Source organism: Aethalodelphis obliquidens, unplaced genomic scaffold (genome assembly GCF_003676395.1).
Source record: "Aethalodelphis obliquidens isolate GAN/ISIS:26980383/991018 unplaced genomic scaffold, ASM367639v1 scaffold9, whole genome shotgun sequence".
Taxonomy (NCBI): Eukaryota; Metazoa; Chordata; class Mammalia; order Artiodactyla; family Delphinidae; genus Aethalodelphis; species Aethalodelphis obliquidens.
In genome coordinates, this window is record NW_020837953.1 from 30,846,293 (window position 1) to 30,871,088 (window position 24,796).

The 24,796-nt window shown below is 42.1% G+C and overlaps 1 protein-coding gene across 3 annotated transcripts; it reads left to right on the forward strand.

Moving 5' to 3' along the window:
• Positions 1–909: 909 nt before the first annotated feature.
• On the forward strand, positions 910–23,434 carry DNAJC8 (DnaJ heat shock protein family (Hsp40) member C8). 3 transcript variants are annotated; one of them, XM_027109471.1, is made up of 9 exons: positions 910–1,036; positions 3,353–3,454; positions 12,826–12,882; positions 15,478–15,544; positions 16,064–16,158; positions 17,718–17,789; positions 20,526–20,617; positions 21,490–21,565; positions 22,615–23,434. In XM_027109471.1, exons 1-9 carry the CDS (start codon positions 959–961, stop codon positions 22,735–22,737), a joined length of 762 nt encoding a protein of 253 aa, XP_026965272.1. In that variant the 5' UTR covers positions 910–958; the 3' UTR covers positions 22,738–23,434. The 3 variants fall into 3 exon arrangements, with proteins under 3 accessions (XP_026965272.1, XP_026965274.1, XP_026965273.1); XM_027109473.1 differs by lacking the exon at positions 22,615–23,434 and adding an exon at positions 21,946–22,185; XM_027109472.1 differs by lacking the exon at positions 12,826–12,882.
• The last annotated feature ends 1,362 nt before the right edge of the window (positions 23,435–24,796 follow it).

Consider the following 24,796-nt stretch of genomic DNA (forward strand, 5'->3'; position numbering starts at 1 on the left):
ATCGTTTCGCTAGAGAGGCGGGATGAACCTGGGAGTAGCGAATCACGAGAGGGAGAGGCGGGGTTCCTGTAGTTTGCAGCGAATCCTGGCCTAGAGGCGGGCCTATTCTTAGCCAACCCCTAGCAAGGGCTCCAGGGTCAAAGGACTGGAGAAAAATAATGGAGGAGATAGAAAAGCTAGAACAGAGGGGCAGAAGTCAAGAAATTGTAAACCTCCTACATCGCTGGTAGGAATGTAAAATTGTTCAGCCGCTGTGGAAAACAGCTTGGCAGTTGCTCAAAAGGTTAAATATAGAATTACCAAATTCCTTTCTAGGAAATTGTACCCCTCAAATAGAAAACTGGTACTCAACACATGTTCATAGCAGCACCAATTCACAGTAGCCAAAAGATGGAAACAACCCAAATGTCCATCAGCTGACGAATGAACAAACTAACTGTTATACACATGTGATGGAATACTATTAAGCCATAAAAAATAATGAAATAATGATGTATGCTATGCCTTGAATGAACCTGGAAAACATTATGTTAAGCGAATGAAGCCAGACACAAAAGGTCACATGTTGTATGACTGCATTTATATGAAATGTCCAGAGTAAGTAAGTCCATAAGGACAATACACAGATTGGTTGTTGCCAGGGGTTGGGAAATATGCGTACGAAATGTTGATTAGGTGCCGGGTATCCTTTTGGGGCCATGCAACTGTTCTGTAACTAGATAGAGGTGATGGTTGCACAACACTGTGAATGTACTAAAGGCCACTGAATTGTTCATTTTAAAATGGTTAATTGTATGTCACGTGTATTTAACCTCGGTTTAAAGAAGAGTTTACTTAGATTGGAGGTGTCTGGCTGGGCTTCGAGCCCTTTAAGAGTCACAAGGGGGAGAGGCGGACCTGTAAGAAGACGTGAGGTAGCGCTTGCGCAGAAGAGTCACATGGTGGCTGGGCCGGGGAAATGGCGGCTCCAGGAGAGAGCGGGGCTTCGGGTGGCGGCGGTAGCACGGAGGAGGCATTTATGACCTTCTACAGTGAGGTGAACACAGAGTGAGGGATGGCGGCAACGGGGCGACCCCGCTGGAGCTACGCTCCCAGCCGGCGAAGGCAGTGGTCCTTCTGGCGTGGATCGTTGGGCAGCTCCTCCTCTCTGGCCTTTGGGGCGGTGGGGGCTTCGAGAGTGTGTGTGCATTTCTTCCTAATATTGCGGCGCGGAGATCCCCTGGACGACAGAAAGGGGCGGGGGTCCGGCGTCTGCGGGGAGGCGGCGATCGTGGCCAACCAAGTGCTTGGGCGCGCGCAGAGTTCGCCAGGTCCGCGTAGTCGGGGGCTGGCAGCGGCTGGGAGGCTGGGCCTTCCTGGGGGCGACTTAACCGGGTTGGCCCCCGTTTTTATTCTCAACGGAAGCACTCTCTACTCTTAGTTATCTGTAGTGAGTTTTCCTGGTAGTTATTTCTGCCATTAGCGAACGCTAGGCACTGTGCATTTTGCCGTGTAGGCGTTATCTCCCTTTTACAGATGACAAACCTGAGGTTTAGGGAGGTGAAATAATTTGTGCTGGGTCTTAGACCAGATGACAGCTCGGTATCATGTTGGGAGGGAGTGAGTTTGGTGTGAGCCTCGTTTACTATCACATCTCCAGCGCGTAGAACGTAGTAGTTGCTTAATAAATATTTGTTGAGTAAACGAATGAATGAATAAATGAAGAAAAGAATGGCTTTTGGAGTCAGAGGACCTCGGATTGGATTCGTGCAAGGCAGTTAACGTGACTGTGACAGAATTCTTTCAAGCCATTGATTTTGCAATCCTCAGTTTCCACGTTTGTAGAACGAAAGTTAATATTAAAACAAGAGTTTTAATGAGGGTTAAAGGGTTTAATGTATAAGAAAGTTTCATGAAATATAAAGCAGAAGCATCTCTGTAAGAGTTAAAATAAGGCTGAAAGTGGACCTCTTTAGGTTGGCATGGATTTGAGGAATGGAGTTGCTCCCCACCTGGCTGTGAGTTACTGAGAGTAAAGCACCATGTCACATTTCATCTTTTATCTCTGGTAGTTGTAACAGGGCTTGTTACATAGTGGTTTCTCCAAAATATTAAGTTTAAAAACAAATTAATATGTCCATTTATAGTCTGTGCTTTCAGAATGTCTAATTCACTTGAAAGTGTTAATGCACTAGTACCAGTTTACTGGCTTCTCATGAGTACTCAGCAGTTATAGTGGAACTTGTTTTAATTACTCTTTCTTAGTTAAAAAAAAAAAGCAATCCTGTTTTGTTTAATTTAATGAGAGAAAGTGTCTAAAGGAGGACCCTTTAATCATCATTAATATTTATTGAGCACCTGATATGGTCTAGTGTACTGTTTAGGTCCTGGAGAAATGGTAGTGAACAACAGAGAGAAAAGTCCTGTCTTCATAGAGCTTTCATTCTATTGAGAAGGATAAATAATGAATAGATGTACAATATACTGTCAGGTAGTGATAAGTGCTATGAGGAAAAATGAGTGGGAAAAAGAGAGTGGGGGGAGGGGCTGCTATTTTACAAAAGAGTGAAGAGGGAAGATGCTGAAATGGATTAGCTTTTTATGTTACTGAGATCCTTTCCAAATCCATTTTGGCCATAGAAATAAAGATGGTATATATAACATGCCAGAGATTCGTTCCAACAAAAATTTCACTTCTGACAGTGGCACCAAGGATGTTTTCCTGGGACTACCTGGTGCTTGTTCTCTTTAGCATTGTGTTCAGGTCAGGGATTTTTCTAGCTATTAGAGATAGAAAGGTGGAGTTATTTGCTCCCTCCCACACACTTTTTTAGTGCTGCTTTGGGTGTATATTTCAGTGTAATTGTATTTTTTCTTTCTTAAAAAGTTGTAAATTAATGTGAACATTGACAAGTACATCGTTCATCATTAGAGGGGAAGCTCTTTGAAGGCAGTGGCTGTGACTTATTTATTTTTGAATCTTCTTGCTGCCTTGCTCTGGCGTCAAACTGTTGGGCTTAAAATTCTGGTTTATAAATTGGGTGATTGGGAAAAAATCTGGTTTACAGGTTGGCTGGTTACAAGTCAGTTGACCTAACTCTCAGTTTTCTTATCTGCGAAATGGGGATAATAGTGGTACTTACCATATAGGATTGTTGAGAGGAATAAACACCTGTAAAGTTTTTACATTATATTAAAATTCAGTAAATGGTAGCTGTTGTAATTATTTCTCAAAGTGTTTAGCAAAATACCTTGAACGTGTAGACACGCAAATAAATGTTTACTGAACATGTCTGTGAGTAACTTGTTAAGATGACAATTCAGAGTTCATTACTGAGCTTTACTAATGAGGTTTTTATCCCCTTTATTTTAGGTGAAACAAATAGAGAAGAGAGATTCAGTTCTAACGTCCAAAAATCAGATTGAAAGATTGACTCGTCCTGGTTCCTCCTACTTCAATTTGAACCCATTTGAGGTGAGGTATCTGATGTTGCTGTGGCCCTTGATAGGGAGCTTTACTGCAGGCAGGCTTACCTCGGAACACACACCTAATTTGTACTATGCATAGTTGGAGTTGAACTTGGGTGGTTTATTGTGAGCAGAGCTTGCTCTCATCTTTTAGTAACCCAAATATGTATGGATTTATTTTCAAATGTGAAGGAATAGCTAGCCTTGGTAAATTTAGGGTCTTTGATTTAATTTGTTAGTTAAAACTTTTCTGTTTCACCACAATAAAAAAAACCTAACAACCCAAAAATGTTCACAAGATTATAGACAAGCAAATACAAGCTTCCTTAGTTTTATAACTTTAAATATTTCCTGATTATAAAAGTAAATCATATTTCTAATAAAAATTAGAAATACAGAAAAAGCAAGGATAAAAATCATGTATAATCGTACCTAAGAAAACACCTGTTTATGCTCCAACTCTTTTTAGTTTTATTTAGAAACAAAGAGGGTCATGCAGTTCATGCTGTTTTATTTTATTTTATTTTTTAAAAATATAAATTATTTATTTATTTAAATTTTTGACTGTGTTGGGTCTTCATTGCTGTGCGTGGGCTTTCTCTAGTTGCAGTGAGTTGGGGCTACTCTTTTTTTTGGGGGGGGAGCTTCTCTTGTTGTGGTGCGCGGGCTCTAGATGTGCAGGCTTTAGTAGTTGTGGCTCACCGGCTCTAGAGTGCAGGCTCAGTAGTTGTGGCACACAGGCTTAGTTGCTCCGAGGCATGTGGGATCTTCCCAGACCAGGGCTCGAACTCCTGTTCCCTGAATTGGCAGGTGGATTCTAAACCACTGCACCACCCAGGAAGCCCCATGCTATTTTATTTTATTTATTTATTTTTTTTTAATTTTATTTTATTTATTTATTTTTATACAGCAGGTTCTTATTAGTTATCTATTCCCATGCTATTTTAAATGCTGTATTGTTACATAAACTATTTTTATACACTTTTTAAAGTCTCAATTATTATTTCAACAATTCCTTTATTGTACAATAATTAAACTAGTTTCTAACTGTCACAATTATAAACTTTGAAACGAATGTTGTTACATCTTATAAAAAACACTTATTGAGGGCTTCCCTGGTGGTGCAGTGGTTGAGAGTCCGCCTGCCGATGCAGGGGACACGGGTTCGTGCCCCGGTCCGGGAAGATCCCACATGCCGCGGAGCGGCTGGGCCCGTGAGCCATGGCCGCTGAGCCTGCGCATCCGGAGCCTGTGCTCCGCAACGGGAGAGGCCACAAGAGTGAGACGCCCGCGTAACGCCAAAAAAAAAAAAAAAAAAAAAAAAAAAAAAAACACTTATTGAGCACTTATAAAAAAAAACCCTTTTCTCCACTTCATTTTATTGTGGTAAAGTATGCATAACGTAAAATTAACCATTTGAACCATTTCTAGGCATACAGTTAAGTGGCATTAAGTACATTCACAGTGTTGTGCAATCATCATCCCTGTCCATTTCTAGAAGTTTTTCATCATTCCAAACTGAAACTTCAAACCCATAAAATAATAACTCTCCAGTCCTCCTACCCCCAACCCCTGGTAAGCTCTATTCTGCTTTTTGTCTATGAATGCCTATTCCAGGTGCCTAATACAATGTTTGTTTATGTCTGGCTTATTTCACTTAGTATAGTATTTTCAAGATTCACCAATTGGGAGCTTCCCTGGTGGCGCGGTGGTTGAGAGTCCACCTGCCGATGCAGGGGACACGGGTTCGTGCCCCGGACCGGGAAGATCTCACATGCCGCGGAGCGGCTGGGCCTGTGAGCCACGGCCGCTGAGCCTGCGCGTCTGGAGCCTGTGCTCCGCAACGGGAGAGGCCACAACAGTCAGAGGCCCGCGTACCGCAAAAAAAAAAAAAAAGATTCACCAATTGTTTCTGTTTTTTTGAAGAATATTTTTCATTTTAAAACGATCTCAGATTTGCAGAAAGGTTGCAAGTAAGTTGTCAATATGACACCCCATCTCCCTGAAATACTTTAGTGTATTTTCCAACGAACAACATTCTCCTACTGAACCACAATATCACAATTAAAACCAGGAAATAAAGGTTTTTTTTTTTTTTTTTTAGGAAATAAATGTTGATGCATTTATTTTACTATGTGATCCTCAGACCCCATTCAAACTAGCTAATTGTTTCAATGATGTCCTTTATAGCAAAAGGATCCAGTGTGGAATCTCTGTTACATTTAGTTGTCATGTCTCATTAGTCGCCCTCAGTCTGGAACAGTTCCTCAGTCTTTCCTTGACTTTCATGACCTTGGCATTTCTGAAGATTACAGGCCAGTTATTTTGTAGCATCTTTCTCAACTTGAGTTTGTTTGATGTTTCTTCACATTAGATTCAGTTTATGCAATGTTGACAGGAATAGCATAGAAGTGGTACTGCATTTTTCTCTTTGCAACCTGTAAAGTGGTACGTGATTTTGATTTATCCTGTTATTAATGATATTACTTGATCACTTAAAGAGGTGCCTACTAGGTTTCTTCATGAAGTTAACTTTTTTCCCCTTTGTAATTGATAAGTATTTTATGAGGAGGTACTTTGAGAATGTGTGAATATACTGTCCTTATCAAAGTTTCAGTTTATTCATTTGTCAGTATAGACTTGGGGTTTCCTATTTTATTCAGTGGGTTATAATTTGATATTACTTATTTCGATGCTCAAATGTCCCATATTTGACCAGTAGGTTACTTTTAAGCCTTTCCTGTCTTTTTGATATGTCTTCATCATTCTTTGATTACTAGGCACTCTTGTACTTTTCCTGACCCAGCCTGGAATTAACCATTTCTTTGAGGAGTTCTGATTCCTTTTAATGAAGAATGATATTTAGAAATCAAGATTTGGATGCTAGGTATACCCATTGCCATTGGGATGTCACTACTCCCAGACTCTATTGGTAGTTAGAGCTAAGGAGTGTGTGTGTGTGTGTACATACACATACACGTATTACATAAAAGTTCAATCCAACATCACAGGGTTTATTCTAGGGTTTTTTTCCTTTCCATGTTCATAGTTCCCTTCTCTGAGAAATCTGGCTCCCACTGTCTTTAATATATATATTTACTTAATTGATCCTCCTGTATGACTCTGATCTCGATCTCCCATTGCCATTCCTTCCCTCATGTGAATGACCTCCTCACCCTGCTTCACTCTGACACCAACACCAGGTTGCCTCACTGTGCAAAAACCTTTCTCCCCACACCTGAACTCTAAACTCCAATGCCAGGTCACCCTTTGGTGTGGGTATGTTTCTCACCTGGCTCTGCCTCCCTGTGCCTGCCCTCCACCCCCAAGAGCTCTCTTCGTCCCTCTTGGGCTCCAGCATCCTCCCCACCAAGGAGGCATGCTTCCTTCCTACCCTGCTCTGGTTTTGACACCCTGTGTCAGGCTACCTTCCTCTGGGAACACCCTCCTCATCTTTATTGGGTTCTGACTCCACACTCCAGGTCCCCCCCTGCATGGAGGTCCTCTTCACTCTGCTCATGTTCAACTGTCTGTGCCAGTTGTACTTGGGCTCCTACACCTCAAGTTGGGCTGCCCTGTTATATTGGATGCTCTCCTACATGGGCACCCACCTCACCAGGCACAGGCTTCCACACCCCATGCTAGGCTTGGGCTTTGTGGAGATGTCCTTGCTTGGGTTCCTGCACCCTGTGCCCTCCCATATTGACAGTCTCACTCTGCTTAGGTTCTAACACCCTATGGCAGGCCACCTGTCCATGGAGGTGCCCTCCTCAACCCACTTCGGCACTTTTATGTCAAGTTACCCCTCTGTGGATGCTCTTCTCACCCTGTTGGGGCTCCAGCACCACATGACTAGCCGACACTCCTCGTGTGGTTACTGTCTTCTTTGTCCCAGATGGGCTCTGACACTCTGCTCTGGGCCATCTTGACTCCTCACCCAAAGTAGATGTCTACTTCGCCTGGCCCCACTTAACATATTTGAAAGGGAAGAGGAAGACGAAAAGCTTAAAGAGTATTTAGATATGATTTTGGGGAGGGCGTAGGGGGACATAATATGTTTGAAAGGTGATAAAGAATTTGATGGTATGTCCTTTCTGTTTAGTCATATATATATATATATTTTAATATTTATTTATTTGGTTGCACTGGGTCTGTAGTTGAGGCACGCGGGCTCCTTAGTTGTGGCATACAAACTCTTAGTTGCAGAATGCATATGGGATCTAGTTCCCAGACCAGGGATCGAACCCTGGCCCCCTGCATTGGGAGCATGGAGTCTTATCCACTGCACCACCAGGGAAGTCCCTAGTCATATTTTTAAATTGAGATAGTATGTACTGTGAAAAGGGGACACATGATCATATAACTTACCCGTTTATTTAAGATAATTAGTGTTTCCTGTGGAGATCTGTTGATGAGGAGTAACAGATTGTTGGGACCAGTATGAATGCTAGGATTTTACTGTCCTACCAGTTAATGTGGTCTGGAACTTACTGCCCCATAGCTCCTGTCCTGATTATAGGAAGTGTGTTTGTTTTTTAATTTTATTTATTTTTTTCACCTCATGGCATGTGGGGTCTTAGTTTCCTGACCAGGCATTGAACCTGGGCGGTTGGCAGTGAGAGCTCAGAGTCCTAACCACTGGACCACCAGGGAATTTCCCGGAAGTGTGTTTGAATGTGTAAAGAATATGGTAAGGTTGACAAACTTGGGGAGGTGCCACATTGTGTTTGAGTGAGCAGGACTCCATCCATGACTGTCCGTTAGAACTTTTGTCTTTTCTCTTTCATACAGATCTGCTGGCCACTTTATAGGATGGGTGTCATTGTCTTTTTTTTAATTGAAGTATAGTTGGTATGCAATGTTGTGCTAGTTTCAGGTGTACAGCAAAGTGATTCAGTTATACTATATATACGTGTGTGTGTGTGTATTCTTTTTCAGATTCTTTTCCATTATAGGTTATTACAAGATATTGAATATAGTTCCTTGTGCCATATAGTAGGTACTTGTTGTTTATCTGTTTTATATATGGTAGTGTGTATCTGTTAATCCCAAACTCCTAATTTAGCCCCAAGCCCCCGCCAGTTGTCTTCTTACAAAGTTGGTTTTTGACCCTAAGTCAGAATTAGGTGTTCCTAGCAATTTAGGAAATAAGTAACTTCTGTTTTTTTATGCAACAACTACTGAGACATCTAAATGAATCAGGCTTTTCTCCAGAGGTAAGCAGACTGGTTTTTTCCTACTAAGGAGAAGTGATGCAGTAATAGCTGTCCTCTTGGCTATAAATTGAAATGCGAGTAGTTGTCCTATATACCATCTTCCTGAGCAGCAGATAGAAAAGGGACTCTGATGGGTCTTATTACAGGAATCCTAATCCAGGGGGCATTTTCCCCCGCTTCCTGCCATCACTGCACTATTTGGATGCATTTCTAACCTTCAGCCATTTTCTAAACATCTTTCTTATGCATTCTACAATTGTTCTTAGGTTAAGGGCCCTCCCCTACTTCCTTCCATAAGCTTAGATGAACCTGTGCGCCTGCTCAGCCCTGCCTTTTTCGTGTTGCTTTTTTCTGTTTAACTTTATTTTTTATAAAGATTTTATTTATTTATTTATTTTATTTATTTTTGCGGCAGGTGGGATGCGGCGCGAAGGCTTCTCTCTAGTTGTGGAGTGCAGGTTTTCTCTCTCTAGTTGTGGCGCGCAGGCTCCAGGGCACGTGGGCTCTGTAGTTTGCGGCACGCGGGCTCTAGTTGAGGTGCGCGAGCTCAGTAGTTGTGGCGCGTGGACTTAGTTGCCCTGCAGCATGTGGGATCTTATTTCCCTGACCTGGGATCGAACCTGTGTCCCCTGCATTGTAAGGTGGATCCTTTACCACTGGACCACCAGGGAAGTCCTTCTATTTAACTTTAAAGCCCCAGAAGGCAGCACCACAGACTTCGTTTTCTGTTTATCTTGTTTAGCACGTTGGAAAGAAAGGTGTTTATCTCACAGGATTCTGGAACTTGCACATTATTAACAGGTCAGAGAGTTCAGATGTGACCCAAGACTGGATTCCTCTTTCAAGCAGAAGATCCTAAAGGAGACTATGGCAGTTTATTTGAGTTCAGGAACTTATATAAATGCCACAGTCAAGCATTTTTGTTTCTGTGTGATGATTTATTAACTCTCTGAGGTCCAAGACTGTGGATTTTTCTTTGCAGTATCCCCAAAGCCTGAGACACAGTGAGAGTTCAGAAAAATCTTCCAAGAATCTGAACAGACCTGTGTGCTTCCTTAGAGCCATATTGGTTATATGGTATTTATCATTTTGGTAAGAATTATTTGTGACTTCTCTGTTCTTTCCCTTGTGGACCTTAAATTCTATGAGGACAGTAGTGAGCACAGGATCTAGCAATCCCAGGTGCTCCATAAGTTTGTACTGAATGTATAAAACTGGCTTCAAAGGGGTTTGGGCTGCAGGTATAGGCCCATTGTCTTCACTGTGTTTCATGGCCACACATGGCACCTCCAACTCTTAACGATAGAAGAGGAGTCGGATTAGCTAGCTTTGAAGGCACTCAGTGAATATATGTTGCTAGTGATCAGTACACATATGATATGACCCTTGGAAAAGTAACTTTTGTTGTGTGTGTGTTTGTGTATATTTATACATACCCTCTTCATTTTTGCCAAATCATCTGAAAGTAAGCTGCAGACATTGATGCTTCATGCCTAAGTACTTTAGCATGCATCTCCTCAAAACAAGAACACATTTCCACATAACCATAACGCCATTGCCACACCTAGGAAAAACCACATTACTGCAGTTCAGCAACGTCATCTGGCATAAAGTCCACACTCAAATGACTCCAATTGTCCTAAAAAAAAATCTCAATTATAGCTATTTTATTTTTTAACCTGGGAACCAGTCAAGGTTTAGGAATTACATTTGGCATGATTAGTTCTAGGCTATAGCTTTATTGAGGCTTTTTTTTGTGTGTGAAGGTGGGATGATTTCCGTCCTTTCACATTCATTTTGAATACCTTGTTGGGTTTGTTGGACTTCGGTTTGCTCTAGTACATTCCTTTTCCCCAGAACCAAGGAAAGGTAGGGTTCTCCTCTGAATATTTGTGTATGTACAGTTACCTCCCTTTGTCTGTCAATCGTAATGTGGCTGCATTTTTTCTTTTGAGTGACTTTTCCCCGGTTCCTTTCTCCCTTGGGAAGGTATGATGGGGTGCGCTCACTCTTGAAAAGTCTTTGTTTTAAAGTTCTTCCTTTTCCCTCACCCCAATTGTATGCCTGACATTTGAGAATGGGTATGCTCTTGTAGTAACCTTCAAAAGTCTATTGAATGCAGGGGTGATTCAGCTTCATTGCCTACCAATAACTGCGGCTGTAGGTGGGCTGTTTGAATGTGTTGAAAGCTTGCTGTAAATCTTGACATTACTTGTCAAGTTTTTCTAAGACTCTAAACATCTGACTAAGCTTGGCAGATTACTTTTCAGTTTTAATTTCTCTGGTATGTAGTTTTCTTTTTTTTTTAATAAATTTATTTTATTTTTGGCTGCGTTGGGTCTTCGTGGCTGTGCACGGGCTTTCTCTAGTTGTGGCAAGCGGGGGCTACTCTTTGTTGCAGTGCGCGGGTTTCTCATTGCGGTGGCTTCTCGTTGCGGAGCACAGGCTCTAGGGGCATGGGCTTCAGTAGTTGTGGCATGCAGCTCAGTAGTTCGGGCTTGCGGGTTTTAGAGCACAGGCTCAGTAGTTGTGGCGCATGGGCTTAGTTGCTCCGCGGCATGTGGGATCTTCCCAGACCAGGGTTCGAACCCGTGTCCCCTGCACTGGCAGGCGTATTCTTAACCACTGCGCCACCAGGGAAGCCCCTGGTATGTATTTTTCAAGATTTCTTACTTTTTTTTTTTCCTCTTTTCCCCCCTTTTTTTTTTTTTTTTTTTCCTCTTTGCCCCCTTTAATAACTGATCATCAGTTCTATTAACTTCAAGTGCACTTATTTCGGACCTCTGTCATCATTCCTTACCAGTGCATCTCAAACTGTAATATGATTGAGATCACCTGGGGATCTTGTTGAAATGTTGATTCTGATTCAGTCACACTGAAGTGGGGCCTGCTCTTCTGAATTTCTAACAGACCTTCTTACCCTCTGCCCTTCAGCACCTTCTTCACACCTTGAATACTAAGTACATAAATGTTAGGTGCTATGTTGAATCCATGGACTACACTATGAAATCCTCTGGTTTAATTGTATGTCTTATAATAAAGCCTTCTTTGAAAAACTCTTATTATATGGTAATTTAAAAAAATGTTTCCCCTGCTTATTTATCTTTGCATTTCTAGTGTATAGCAGCATGTTCAGCAGGTAGTAGCTGCTATGTAAATGTTTGAATGAATGTGTGTTTTTGTGGTGAGGGAATCAGAATCCTTGATGACGAATGTCAACACCAGGATACCCAGGGTTGGAGAAGAATGATAAAACTTATCTTTAAAACAGTGTTGCTCAAAAAATACAGACTTTGCTGTCATTTGACCGTACCCAATTCTACTAAGTTCTACTGAGCTGGAATCAGACTTTCCTGGAGTGAACCCCTGGCATGGCTCTCAGATTTCCACTCTGGGTTGAGAACTATTGAGCCATGTAAATTATAACGTCGAGCCAAGTGGACATTTCTCGATTGAGATGAAAATCAGCTGTGGGGGGGCTTTATTTGAAGATCTACAGTTCTCCCTCATTAAAAAAAAAAAAAATCAGGTAGCCAGCCTAATTATTTCCATGTTGGGTTGCTGTACTTTCTCCACATTTGCAAAGGTAAGTAGAGGGTGGGTGCTTTTCTTAATGAATGAAGGAGAAAGGCAACATTTTTCTCATGGTCTGTAAACATGTCCCTAGGTGTAGGGTAATTTATTATTTTTCTGATGGAGTGAAAGAAACCACTGAATTAATTTGAGAACCTGAAACACTACAGCTATTATTCTGTTATTGGTTTACTCATTTATATTTCTTGAACATTTTTTAGAACTGTATGTCAGGTACTGTTATAGAATGCTGAGTACTGTTCTAGATGCTGATTATAAAATGTATAATTATTGGGCATCTCTTAAATCTATAAATTCTTTTAATCTCTTTTACAGTTTTGATTTTGTTGTTGTTGTTGTTTGTTTGTTTTGCGGTACGTGGGCCTCTCACTGTTGTGGCCTCTCCCGTTGCGGAGCACAGGCTCTGGATGCGCAGGCTCAGCGGCCATGGCTCACGGGCCCAGCCGCTCCGCGGCATGTGGGATCCTCCCGGACCCGGGCACGAACCCATGTCCCCTGCATCGGCAGGTGGACTCTCAACCACTGTGCCACCAGGGAAACCCTACAGTTTTGATTTTGATTCTTCCAGGTTCTTCAGATAGATCCTGAAGTGACAGATGAAGAAATAAAAAAGAGGTTTCGGCAGGTATGATACTATATTCCTGTAATAGGTGGAGTTTGAACCTTTTAAAAATGTATTGAGTGCATGATTCTCTTAGGACTTGAGGGTTATTATCAGGGCATTCTATTATGACTTTTGGGCCAAAATTTAATCTTTTTTTTTTTTTTTAAGGCTATGTAACTCTGAAAAAAATCTTACAGTGACATACAAATCTTAAATAATTTAATGACCACAGCTTACCTGTGAATAGGATGAATTTTACATCCAAATAGAATCTCTCCAGTTCCTTAATTAAGAGAGAGAAGTACAAGGTAGAGTAGTAGAGCTTACATGGAGTCATACTTATCAAATCCCCTGGCTTCTAGGAGATTCATAACAGTGTTTTATTTTTAAGTTCATTTAACAGTGTTAAATGATTTTATTTTTAAAGTTCTATTCCTCAATAATTTTATCTTTTGCAAACTTATGTGAGTACTCAAGATACTTGGTTTAATATAGAGTGCTTTCAGAAAGTTCTCTGGGAAAGGAGATCCACAACCTCTGATTCTTGCCCATTCTAATATTTAATAACTCAAGCTGCAGAGTTTTATAGTAGCCTTTTAAAACACCCTTCCAGTTTTGACAGCTGAATAACCCCCCAGCCTTTTCTTCTATGAGTTGAATAATCGTACTCCCTGTAATGTCTTTGCAAATTGGATTTTCTGTATATTTCATGTCTTTTTTTTTAACTTTCCTCAACTTATATCTTTTATATACTTCATATTTTAATAGGGCCTGACCAGTGCTGAATATAATTCTCAGCTCCTGCATGACAGACTTGTTAATATCCAGTGTTATGCTTGCTTTTTCAATAGTCATTGCCCCCACATTGCTGACTCATGATCATCTTCTGATCTACTATTAAGCCATGGTGTTTTTATCTTTGCCTACTCAGTCATTTCCCATTATATAACTTCATAGCTTTTTTGCTTCCTGACTTCTTCTCTGCACTTATATTCAGCTTTTTCCCCTTCTTCTAAAATTTCAAGTTTTCTAATGTAATGCATTAGAAGTCTTTCCCAATTCAATAAGCAGTCATTCAAATTCATAGTCAAAACTTTTAGACTATTTATGTAGCTATATGAAGAACTCAATAAGAGTTCTTATTTAGTCATTAATAGAGCCTAATAGTTAAGAGTGTGGGTGCTGGAGCTGTATGACTTGAGTTTCTGTCTTGGCTGTACCTCTTACAAGCAGTGTGAGCTCTGGCAAGTTACTTTCAACCTTCCTGTGCCCTGTTACCTCATTTGTAAAATGCATGTAATGATGGTGGCTGCCCCCGGGGTTTTTATAAGGATTTGAAGGAGGCAACACACCTAAAGCACTTAGAGTAGGTCTTGGCCTATGGTATGTCCTCTTCATGTGCTCGCTGTTGCCATTGTGTGTTAGTATGCTAAGTTCTTTACTCATTATCTCATTTCATCCTTACAACAACCCAGTGAAATATAGGTATACAGTATTGTCCCACTTAGAGAGAAGGAAACTGAGGTGGAGATAGATCAAGTGAATTGCTCAAGGTGTCACAGCTAGCAGGTGATTGAAGGTGAAATTGGAGCCCAGGATTTTGGCTCCAGTAATGCTGGATTTAGCAGTAGATCCCTACTTGATGTCATCCCCGAGGACAGTCCCTCTGTTCAGACTGTTTCTGTCTGTCGGTGACAGTAGGTCAGTGGTTCTTAACCCTGGCTGTCGGTGACGGTAGGTCAGTGGTCCTTAGCCCTGGCTGTCGGTGATAGTAGGTCAGTGGTCCTTAACCCTGGCTGTCTGAAAGGATCACCTATGGAGGTTTTTGCTTAACTTTTTGTTATAAGAAATTTTTGTTATATTTTAAAAAGAAAGAATAAAACAATGAAAGCCCATATATTCACCATCTATATGCAACAGTTCCCTTCATTAACTATATATGTATTTTTGGCAGAACTGTAAATTACAGACACTATGATACTTCACCCCTAAGTACTTAAGCAGTTATCCCACCAAAGTAAAAAAAAAAGGACATATTCTTGCAAAACTACTTGTCACACCTAACAAATGAACACTAATTCCTTACCATCATCTGATATCCAGTCTAGTAGAGGTTTGAAAAGTACAGATGCCAGAGACTGATTCAGAAGGTCTCAGGCTGGAAAGTAGACCTCTGTATTCCTAAAAATCTGCACAGGGTTGGAACGCAGCCAGAACTGAGAACCACTGCTCGATATTAGAAGTTCTTTTAGGAAAGAGGTGATATCTCAGACCTGTTTAATCCTCTCTAGTGCTCCATGTAAGAAACATAGAAGGAACTTGGTACTTTTTGTTCTTTCCTTCCCCCTCCCAAATTATCACAACATCTTCATAATGCTAGGCTTCCATTTGTTCTCAAATAAATGTTTTCCATCTGTGCAGTTACCTGTTGGTACTTGAATTTTATTAAGGACTAACACTTCTGGGCATTTTATGATATTTATTAATTTTTTAAAAATGCTTCTGGCTGGCAGTTTTTGCCCTAATAAGAGCTTTTGGTTGTAAAGAGGCACAGTGCAGGCGAAGAGTTACTAAACGTTCCTCTTATTGACAAAGCTATCTCTTCTCTTATTATAGTTATCCATATTGGTGCATCCTGACAAAAATCAAGATGATGCTGACAGAGCACAAAAGGCTTTTGAAGGTATTTGTATATTTACCTGCTTCTGAGTAACATATTGTCAGTGCTCGGGACTAACTGTTCCTAGTCCTGGATCAAGAAAAGAATGTTACAGTTTTGTCTTCTGGTCATGAAGAAGCTGTGGTTTTCAGTAGAACGGTTGTCATTCAAAGCAGAATGTTGCTGTTTAGAAATAGACCTTAACTTTGGTTTGTTAAAACTTTTATGTGCCAACAAAGATTGTTACTGCATAGGATCATTTTTTTTCCTTTGAACATAAAAAATAATTGGAAGAATTTGATCACTGAGTTAAATCTAGATGTGGTGTATTTAACCTTGAGCATATATTTAATTTTTTTCCAAGGCTCTCAAGGAAAATCATTGCTGTAGTTGTATGTTTTTAAAGTAGTTTTAACAACAGTAAATGATTTAACAAAGTAGGGAATGCTTTTAGACGGCACAAGTCCATTTACACTGCCTGAGTATAGTTCAGACTTTGAGAGGGTGTTTGCAGAAACAGTTAATTTCAATGTTTTGCATTAGCTGTGGACAAAGCTTACAAGTTGCTACTGGATCAGGAACAAAAGAAGAGGGCCCTGGATGTAATTCAGGCAGGAAAAGAATACGTGGAACACACCGTAAGTATTTATAGTGCTGCTGTGTTTACAGGAAGTATTAGTAAGCCTTGGGCGCCTTGCCTTGTAGGAGGGTAAATGTTAGCATTAACATAGCAATGCCTGACTGGCCTGATGGGCCTGATTGCTCCTGTGGTCTCCACCACTTTGCTGTGGTGGTGAACAGTACGTGCCTGAATCTGGCATTCGCTCCTAGAGCTCAGGATAAGTGGCCAGGACGCTGCTCCTACCTCTTTCCCTAGCAGTCCCTTGTTGTGGAAAGAGGGTTTTTCTTGCTCTCTCATCGCAGTACCCCATTCTGAAAGTGGAACAGTGGAGCAGCCGTGGTGCTGCTTGACCCTGGACTTTTATTCTTGTCTCTGTGAAAGGGTTGAAACGAGGGCTTGAGAAAGGCTGGCAAGGGGATATGAGTAAATATTAAAAAAAAAAAATAGAACGAGATACATGTCTGTATTAATAATAGGGTTGGGAAGGACTCAATTGAAATAAATTCAGTTTTAGCTGTCTTTATTTTTTTCCATTACCTAAATCTCCCGAGTGGTGGGAAATGTTAAGATAGCTTCCTTGAGGTAAGAAAGGTCTTTGTTGTATTTTTTTACTTGCTAGGGCAAGAATCTTGAGGCTGTTCTTTAAGAGCAGTTTCAATTGGGAGTGAATATGGATGTGACCTTTTCTTTGAAGAGCTTTGGAATCTGTAACAACTATATAACCAATAATAGTAACGAGGCCAATTTAGATGAGGGACATGAGTAAAAAGAAGAGACAGACTGCCATAACTGTGTCTTGCTGGTCATGTGTTGGAATTTGAGGGCCAAATTCCGGTAGAAACCAGAAAAGAACCTGACAATTTGTCCCTGAATTATTGTGATAGTTACCCTTCCTCTGTATTTTACCTGTAAAGGAGCCACCCTCAGGCTTTCTGACCACAGGGTGGCAGTAGGGCCTTTTTGAGCTTGGAAGGCACTTGGCTTTTTGCCGGACTGAATGGTAATTTAATGGAGTAATGTCATTCTTTTGTGAATGGATATATTTATTTTTGGGGGGAATCTCAATGGTGGCCAAAGTGATGAAAACATCAGTTAATGTGTTGTGAAGATCGTTGGTTTAAGGAGGTTTCACTGAAAAGTATCCAGAATGCCATTGCAGAAATGCCAGAAAACAATCATATTGGATGCTGCAAATTCTGTAGCTTCTTTAAAACTTGACAAATGTACTTTTTTTTTTTGCTATAAACACATAACCACAAGCCATGAAAGATAAATGCATAATCTGTTCAATGTATCAGAGGCTCTTTGGACCTGGCCTAGGATCTGATAAGTTGGGGACAACTCCCCAGCCGGTCCCCTTGTGTTGGATTTTAGATGAGGTTAGAGAAAGGACCCCTGGTTCCTAGTGTTCTTTGATTGCGTTGCTGTTTTGGAGGGGAGGGGAGTGGCTCATCTTTTTTCAATGCAAACTTTTTGTTATACCTGTAGAAAAATGCACATATTCTATGTGTGCAGCTTAATGGATATTCTCAAAGTATGAGCGCTCATTTTTTGATGGAAAAAAATTCTTTTTAGGTGAAAGAGCGAAAAAAGCAATTAAAGAAGGAAGGAAAGCCTACAAATGTGGAGGAGGATGATCCTGAGCTGGTAAGTTAAATATGGGAAAAACCACCTCATCTCGTGTGAATGGGTTCACTGATAGGTGCGTTAAAGAGAGGGAAGCTTAAGGAATGTTGCATACGTGCTAGAAACATTTTCACTTAAAATATTAAAATGTATATTCATTCTCCTTTTTGAAAAATCCACCTTATTTTGGACATAGGGCTATGGCCTTTCCTTTGAGGGTTTGTCTGCTCATTGGAGTTCGCGGTAGACTTTATTTTATAAAACACACAGAGCATTATCCATAGTTTCTGGTTTTAATTTCTTTTGAAGAACATTGAAAACTTAGGTACCTGTGAAGCAAAGCAAGAGCAGAATCCTAGATTGTTTTTTCAGTCTTTTCCAGATGTCTCACCTGTACCTAATTCCACAGCGGTTATTTTTAGGGACCTGTGTTTGACTCTTTCTAAAGCATTCCACTTAGTTTTAAAAGAACCAACAAGCATTTATTTTTATAACCACACTCATCAATTTCTGTGATGTTTAAATCACATAAGTACAGTAGTAATTGCAACTGGGATAGACAGCTTTGGGAGCAACCACAAATGACTCTTGGTAAACAGCTGTCTACAGCCATGGGTACCCATCGTGCTGCAGGTAATAATGTGCTTCCAGGGAAATGGCAAGCATCTGTTGTTTTTTTTTTTTTAATTTTTATTTGGTTGCGCCAGGTCTTAGTTGCGGCTTGCGGCCCCCTTAGTTGTGGCATGCAAACTCTTAGTTGTGGCATGCATGTGGGATCTAGTTCCCCGACCAGGGATTGAACCTGGGCCCCCTGCGTTGGGAGTGCAGATTTTAACCACTGCACCACCAGGGAAGTCCCCGAGCATCTGTTAATCCCGTGGGTTCTTCAGTGGAGGTTGGTTAAGAGAGAGATTCTACTTATGTATTTGTGTCTGATTGCCTCACTGGCCTGAAAAATTTTAAGTCATCTTAATCTTGCCTCAAGTTAGGTCAGTAAATAACTTAATCCCCATGCTTATTTTAAAAGATTTATAGAGGAGCAGCTGTCTTACTGCTGCTGGAAACTGCTCACTGGAAACTTCCTATCAACTTCTTCCATCAGTGATTTTACTAACAGCAGCTGGTCCCCTCTTCTGTTTGGTGACACTGCTTGAGAACTGTTAGGCCATCTTTTCCACTAGCCACTTGTTTGGGGTTTACTCCATTCCAGTATTGTGGTTTTTTTTTCTCCTCAGCCTTACTTTCCTTTAATTATCCTTTAATTATTTCCTTTAATTCTCCTCAGCCTTACTTTCCTTACTTCCCTTTAATTATCCTTTTTAGTCTTTTCTGAAGACCCTCTTATAAATATTCCTTGCTCCTCCTAAGTTGTTAAGAACCTTAACTTTTTTTAGTTGTCTTTTTTTCCTGCTTATAAAGGAACACATGCTAATGCTAGAAAATTTGGAAAAAGCAGAAAAATGTAAAAAATTAAAATCACCAGAAACTGTTCATCCAGGAGCTTTTAAAAATATTGAAATATTCATTACAGATTCCTTCACCTCTTTGATGTTTGTCCTCATTAGGGGCTGGAGTTTGTCAGCATTGCTTTCATTGAGCAGTGCCTGGGAGGTAACAGTATTAAAGAGAAGAGACATTAATTTGGGGATTCCTTTACTTCCCCTTTTTTCATATGTCACTCTTGCTCCATTGTCTCTGATTTTCGGATATAAATCGTATGAAATCTGGATGATGGGTTATTTTTTATATTTCTTTGTATATTTAAAATATATTTGGGGGAAAAAGTTTTAAAGATAAGAGTTTCGTTTTCTATCTAATGCTGTGTTACCTGTTTCTGCCAACGTAAGAGTCAGAATATAAGCTCAGCTGCATACAACTGAGACCCCAAATGACAGTGGTTTGAACAAGTCAGTGACTTTTTTCTCTCCTGTGTAGTAAGTCTTTGTGAAGATGGCTGCTGGACTGCGTGTCACTCAGGGACTCAGTGTCTTCCTTTCTGTGGCTCTGCCAACAAGTGTGTTGCCTCCATTCTCACAGTCCGGGATGTGTCATCACCTCACCCATGTACAAACAGCAGGATAGAGGCATAGGGCGGGAGGGATAAGCGTGCTCCCTCTAAGAACACTCCAGAAAGTTGCTACATCACTTTTCCTTATAGCTCATTAGCTAAAACAAGTTACATGGCCACGCCTAGCTACAGAGAAGCCTGAGAAATACAAGCTTTTGCGCTGGGTGGCCATGTGCTTTAAGATAAGGGAGTGTACAAGAAGGTAGAACACGTCATGGGGCGAGGATAGGGGACAGCTAGTATCTCTGCCACAGTTGGGAGACTCCTGAGACTAGTCTGATAGCACCTGCATATCTCCAGTACCTCTCTTGGTGCCTAGCTCAGAGTAATTATAAAATACGCGTGAAAAGAAAGAATGAAAGTTATTTTTGGAAGTTCTTTGGAAGAAGGGGCCCTCCAAAATTTCAATGGTTGTGATAAGTGGGTAAAGTTTTTTTTTTCTCTTAATTGGTGCTTTTTTACCAGAGCAAGGCTTCTCTGTATCATCTGAATGGTGAAAGTGGAAAGAGCTCATAGGAGGATGTGTTATTTATCTCCCAGGAGAGAGCCAGCATCCTGAAGTGGTTCTCTCTGGAGAGTCTTTTTTCCTTGCTGGTCTAATCTGCTTTTGTCCTGGGCTCCATCTAAAAATATTTGATACAAATTGCTGGTAAAATATTTACTTTGTTTTCTTCTTAATTTTTTTGTAGTTCAAACAAGCAGTATACAAACAGACCATGAAACTCTTTGCTGAGCTGGAAATTAAAAGGAAAGAGAGAGAAGCCAAAGAGATGCATGAAAGGTATATATTAGTATATTCGTTTAAGCCATGTCTGAATACCTAGATTAACCAAGATGGTCTTCGGAGATTTTCCTGGTGAAGGAATTGTTACAGTACATCGTTTAAGAGACTGTCTAAAATAGTTATCTGAAACAGCCAAACTTTTGAATCACTAGGGTAAGGAATTCTCTCTGACTTTTGGGAAATATTGAATAGGCCTGTCCTTAGGGAGTTTATAATCAAGAGTGCTGTGTGTTTTCTTCCTGATTTCCTGGAGTGAAGTAGGCAGTTATTCAGGCCAGAGTCTTTTGTGTGACTAGTGGCTGCAGCTCTGGTGAGTATGTAGTGTTGTACAGTGTGATCACTTACAATATATTTGTTGCCGGAAAGTATGATTTCCTTTGCTCATCAGAAATCTTGAGGTTAATTTAGTTTATGTATTTTGTATTGCTGATTGGTGTTTAGCAATAACTAGGTTTTGCTAGTTGGAGTTGTGTGAAATGGCCTTGTTTTAGGGGAGGGTTTTGTCCAGAGATGCTCTTGAACAAGAACCTCTGCTATTGTCATGGTCACTCTACTGAAGTAAGGTGGCCTGGGTTCTTGAGATGGCAGGGACTGGGCCTGGAACCTGCGATTATTGTTGGCTGGGCTTTGACGACCTTGTCTGTCTCTCTCTGGGACAGGGGTATCTGTATCTTGCCCCACAGTCTGATCTGCATGTTTTAGAATGACATTTGTGCAGTGCTTTGAGCCCTTTCCAGACAGCCGTCTTTGGAGAACTCTAGGGAATTGGTTTACCTTATACGCTTGCTTTTGTGGGGAAGTGCCTAACTTGTATGGTTAACACAGTCTCCAGGTATCATGTAAATCCTATGGCCTGGTTTTCCTCCTAGGAAGCGACAAAGGGAAGAAGAGATTGAAGCTCAAGAAAAAGCCAAACGAGAAAGGGAGTGGCAAAAAAATTTTGAGGTAAGTTTCCAAGGTGGCCAGGGACTCTTATTCCAGAGTAAGAAAACTTCCCAGCATAGAAGCTTGATTCCTGGGCATTGCCAGGACTGACTGGGGTGGACAGTCGGGGAAATGGCTTATGTGGGGAAGAGCGGGGGCTTTGGGGACTGAGTCCTGGCTCAGCCACCTCTGCGCTCTGTAGCTTGGCAAGGGCATGATAGGCACAGCTGCAAGTGGGCTCAGGAACAATGGTTGACACCTCTAATTTAGGGGGTAAACGTGGAGTAGCGCCCTATTTAGAGGTCTGTTAGTAGAAACGGAGGTTCTTGTGACCCCGGTGTCCTGCCTGCAGAGAGACTTAAGGCGTGATTCCTCTTTGACATCCTGGTTATGTCCTTCAGGAGCTCAACCAGTTTCCTGAATTGAGCACCATTTGGTCTTATCTTCTGTAGGATTTAGGACTCAGGGTAAGGATTGGCTAACCAACGACGATGGCTTTGTTTCTGTCCCACTGAGTGAATGCACAGAGAGAAAATGAGTAGGCCCCTCGGTGAGGGGGAGGGATCCCAGTGGCCCTCCCAGCACAGCTGGCCGGGCGTTATGCTGGCTTCACGCCTCCATCCAGGTTTTAAGGGGCAGAAGGAAGGGGCGGGGGAAAGAGCGGCTGTACTGCTGGCAAGCCAGATGGCTTTGAGAAAAGGATGCAACCTCTGAGCCCTGGTGTCTTCGTTTGTGAAACACCAGTGGCACGACACACCGCAGCTTTTTGTGAGGGTTAGAAATAGCGTGCAGTAAGTGTCTAGCCCAGAGGTTCCCAGCAAACGATGGCTTTGTTGTGATGAGTATTATCCGTCTCATCCTCCTTTCCAGCCTGTGGCTTATCCTGCCTTCTAGGGGTGGTATGACCCTTTCCTGGGCCCATGGAAGGGGCAGAAAAGCTCTTGCTCTGTTCTACTCTTGGATTATTCCAGAGGACTGGGCTGGGCCGAGCTGGACTACAAGGGGGACGGCAGAGCAGGCCCTTCCTTTCCCTAACTGGTTTCCTCACCTCAAACCTCTTCTGTGCTTAGGAAAGTCGAGATGGTCGTGTGGACAGCTGGCGAAACTTCCAAGCAAATACAAAAGGAAAGAAAGAGAAGAAGAACAGGACCTTCCTGAGACCACCCAAAGTAAAAATGGAGCAGCGTGAGTGACCGCCTGGGGTCACAGCCACAGAACCTTCCCTCACCTGTCTCCCCTCCTGCTTTGAAGGACTCATTCTTTCCTCCCATTTTCACCCCAACATAGAGTAGTATTTGCTTTTTAGTCCATTTTGTTTTCAATACAATTTAATATCGATCAGAGTAATTCTTTTGTACATTGAAATGAGGGGCTCGGTTTAAAAAGAAACCTACCCCTACCCCTAGACCAACCGGGATCTGGAGGTGCCACCATTGGTGCTGCCTTCTCTTCCCGCAGCCTGTAACTTAATGTTTTGTACTTCACTGAATTGTGATGGTTAGAAACTTCGTGTATAGTTTGTGGAAATCATCCAATTAAACATATTGCTTAAAATGGTGTTGCCATGACTTCAGAGACAAGCCTGGGCCACCTTAGGAAGCCCCTTTCCTTCAGTTGCTTGCTTCTGGGTGTGGCGTCCTTCGAAGCCCCAGATCAGATGGGAAGGCATTGGACACACAGAGCAGTCACTCGATGTCCTGACGTCCCGTGGTGTTTGGCATGTGCTTTCCCGTCTGACTGGCCAATCCGTGTGGCATGAGGCTCCAAGCCACCCAAACCTGTTCACTTTCCAAAGAGCTAGCCATCCTCCCTGCAGTACCACTGTGTCCCAGCCTGTCTGCGTTTGTTAGTGGTAATATTCTGTATGTGTAATAAATTTTTATACCCGAACCACTGGTGTACTGTTGCTCAGGTAGTTTTCCACAGGTGAGTCTCTTGTCGGGCTTGGCCCATCCGCAAAATGCTTTGGAGTTGCATGGACCTGGCTTCTGACCCCTTACTTGCTGAACCTTAATTTCTTCATCTGCAAATGGGAATATAGATCACTGGCAGCTTTCAGGGAGGATTAGGTACAGCATATGTAAGGTAACTACCATAGTGCTCAGTGGGTGTTGCCAGGATTATTTCTGTGCAAAATGAAAATACTGATTATTTTGAGGATTAAATGAAATAACGTATGGAAGCATCCTGCTTACGGTATATACTCCAGTGTCGTGCTGGCTGTGAGAGACAGGACCAGCCCTTGGGAGGGACATAAGGTGAAAACTAGAAAGGTGACACCTAAAATGTGAAGACAGGAGAAGCTGGGTGACGTGAAGCCAGACTTTTGCATTGTTTTGTAGATGAGTAAAGATGTCCAGTAATCACAGAGGTACAATGTCTTGTATCAAGAGATCCTGCAACTTTGACTTGCTTCTCTATGGGAGGGGACGGAAGCTTGGGTGTCTTACTGTCCTTCCCAGTGCAGCTAAGCGAGTCCAAACTGCAGATGATCAGACCACAGGGGGTGGGTGGGAGGGGTTCTAGCTAAAACCTGACCGAGGCAGAGAGAGGGAACTGTTTAGTCACCCGTGGCGGAATGACACCTGTCGTGAGGGAATGCTGATCGTCCTGGCTAGGGAGGTGCCGCCCACCTCACTCCAGGGTGTGTGTGTACACACCCACCCCTTTCTTAGAGCTCTGCAAGCTCGTGAGGGCCAGGCCCTGTCTTTGTCCTCCAGGAGGTTGTACCAGTGATCAGCTACTGGTATGCTTAGGCACTCAACAAATACGCTGGCTTTGGGATAAAGTGGTGAACACCACGGGTCCCTGCTGCCGACCGCATCCTACTGGGGCGTGTGGATGGTGAACCGGTGCAAAGATCAGGAGAGGCACGATGCGTCCACCGCTTCGAGGAGGGGGCCTTTGATCCTGTTCTTAGCGGCCAGGGAGTGTTTCCTGGAGGAGGTGACCTTTTCAAAGTCGGATGTTTTCAGCTGCAGGGAATAACTAGCGTAAATGATTTGGGCCTGTTTTCTCACATAAGCCTGGCGGCAGGCAGTTTCAGGTGGTGTTCATGACCTCAACGGTGACACCGAGGAACCAGGCTCTTACTCAGCTTCTCCCTCCTCTCAGGAGGGCTTGTCATCTTCCAGGTGTAGAGTCTCAGAAGGTGGTGCCTGCACCACACCCCATATCAATTGCCAAGCGAAAGGAGTCATCCATGAAGCAAGACTTTCCCCCAAAGGTGTCGTTGGCCCCAAAATGCGTGAC